The sequence below is a fragment of the Tarenaya hassleriana genome, unplaced genomic scaffold (genome assembly GCF_000463585.1).
Source record: "Tarenaya hassleriana unplaced genomic scaffold, ASM46358v1 Cleome53, whole genome shotgun sequence".
In the NCBI taxonomy this organism is placed as follows: domain Eukaryota; kingdom Viridiplantae; phylum Streptophyta; class Magnoliopsida; order Brassicales; family Cleomaceae; genus Tarenaya; species Tarenaya hassleriana.
In genome coordinates this window covers 7483-10054 of record NW_010967966.1, presented here as the reverse complement: position 1 = coordinate 10054, position 2572 = coordinate 7483, and the positions used below count along the sequence as shown (strand labels likewise).

Below are 2572 nucleotides of genomic sequence, written 5' to 3'. Positions count from 1 at the left end.
ATCTCGACCTAAATATAAATCATAATATCCTTGAGCGTATTTGTGGTGGCCGTAAGAAGAAGGGTAGGAGAAGAGCGGAGTCTGGATGGGGTCGAAGGGGGAAGAGCGAAAGAAGCATTGGTTTCGGGAGAGAGAGAGGTAGACGGAGAGGAGAATGGCCGTCAACAGATAGAGCAGAGAGACGCAGAGAAGCTTCGATCTTACACACAGAGGCGGAGAATTCGTCACTCTGATGAATTTCCCCATTGGCATTTTTCATTGCGGGTCTGATGAACAAGGTTTCCTCATGCCGATGAATCAATCTCGGTTTTCTCCGGTACACTTCAGCATCACTCGAGGATTTTCTGATTTATTTCATCATAATTATTAATAAAATCTTTAATCTTTAAATAATAAATCCGTTTGTGGGGCTGGTTTTGGGTTCAGAGGCCCTTGTCTCGGCCCAAATTTGGCATATAAGGATATGCAATTTATGCGGCCATTTTTTGAAAATCTAACGAGTCCATTACAGGAACCATGATTCAATTTTACATTCGTAATCATATAGCCGGTGATTCATCCCATGATTATCTAAATTCTGCTTTCGCATGTAACCTTGGTAAATTTTTTTTATGTATTAATCATATATTGCTTCATCATTTGGTTCTTTGTTAGATATTCAATTATGAATCCAACTGGTGATAAACGTTTTGATTATCAAAAAATTAAGATGAATCTAAAACGTTTTACTAGTCTTTTTTCTAAAAAAAAATGTACAAATTTACTATTACCTAATTACAATTGATTCGTTAAATTAAAATTATAAAAAAATAAATAGCACATAATACTGTGGACGATTTATTAAAATCAAAATCTATTAAAAAAATCGCTTCATTTAAATAACAAAATTAAAATATAGATATAATATTTTGATTAGATTAGTATTATTATTTTAAAGGTGAGAAACTAAAAATGCAAAACTGTCAAAGTTAATTAATATCTTAATATCTCTTCTTCTTTTTTTTTTTATTAGTCGAATAATTCATAATCTTTGACCCAAAAAAGGAAAACAAGATAGCATATCAATAGGGTGTAGCGAAGGTTCGGGTCTACAGTTGGATTTCAGAACCCTTGACGGTGATGGATTATAGATTTAGAACCCTGACCATTTGGACTCGACAAAAAAACCCTAGGACAGAGGTTTCCAGTTGAACTTGCTCTACGACAGAAAATACTCACGAGCCAAAACAATGGCCTCTCTATTGAAAAATAAAATGTGGAAATTAAAAAGAGAGAATAGAAGAGAAAAATAAAATAAAGAACACTTTTATTACTACATCTCTTCTTCTTGTTATTTTACAATGAGAATAACTCATCTATTTATAAGAAACAACTATAAAATAATTAAAGAAAGAAATTTACAAAGAAATAATATATGATGGAAATAAATAAATTAAGAGATAATTGACACAATTATCATTATTTGTTAATTGATTTTGTGTCTTTAATTTCTCTCAATCATCCTCATAATCATTTCCAATCAATTTCAATCTTCTTAAATATATATTTGTTTCCTTATTTCAACATTCCCTCTCAAGATTGACTTAGAGATAATGCAAAAAGTCAATCTTGGAAAGAATACCTGAAATAATTCAAAAACTCGATGAGTAATTCATTGTTAATAAAATGATCCATAGATACCAATCAGGTTCTTGAGAGTTTTGATCCATCTTCAAATCAGTTCGCTTGATCATGGAATTCTGCCTTTATCTCCTTTTGTCATAGCACTTCGCTTGATCTTGGAGCTTTTTGTGGCTTTGATTCCTTTTGTCATAACACCTCGTTTGATTCTGGATTTTGCTTCACTTCAAACCACTTGGATATATGAATATTAAGAACTCAAAAATAAAGAGAGTAGAAAATAAAAACTAAGAAAATATATATATTAAATCGTAACCAGGCTCTGATACCATATTGAAAAATAAAATGCGGAAATTAAAAAGAGAGAATAGAAGAGAAAAATAAAATAAAGAACACTTTTATTAGTACATCTCTTCTTCTTGTTATTTTACAATGAGAATAACTCATCTATTTATAAGAAACAACTATAAAATAATTAAAGAAAGAAATTTACAAAGAAATAATATATGATGGAAATAAATAAATTAAGATGATTTGTAGAGAATCGAAAAATCAATCTTGAAAGCGGGAATTACTTGAACCTTTTTTTTTTTGTGCTATTCCAATTCCGCCATTGTTTGACAACAATGAACATTGTTCTTTGAGCATCCTTCTTGTCATAGCATCCATGGTTTTTCTTGATAAATTGTTCCAGTATTTTCCAAAGTGGTTCCTTTGTGTTTGAATCCTGCAAACCAATAAAATTAACGTAAGTTTTATATTCGAATGAGTACAAAGACTTACCTTTGATTCCACAGCAAATGGTTTTCACTTCCCCATCATTTGAAGCGTCTTTGTACACTTCTTTGGGTAAAAACTTTGTTGTGTTCTCTCTTATCATCTCACGAGTGTTAGGAGCATCGGTTAATAAGAGAAAAGTAAGAGTTTCTCTCTTATTTGAATGATCATAATC

The 2572-nt window shown here is 31.1% G+C and overlaps 1 protein-coding gene across 2 annotated transcripts in view; it reads right to left on the bottom strand.

The window, feature by feature from the left end:
• LOC104827717 overlaps positions 1–525 on the bottom strand; it is a 3851-nt gene extending 3326 nt beyond the window's left edge. Inside the window, exon 1 of one of the 2 annotated variants that reach the window (XM_010560942.1) lies at positions 205–525. In XM_010560942.1, the coding sequence (XP_010559244.1) occupies positions 205–259 (55 nt within the window). In that variant the 5' untranslated portion in view covers positions 260–525. Of the gene's footprint in view, positions 1–37 lie in introns of both variants that reach the window. The other variant, XM_010560941.2, reaches the window with a different exon arrangement.
• Positions 526–2572: the final 2047 nt, after the last annotated feature.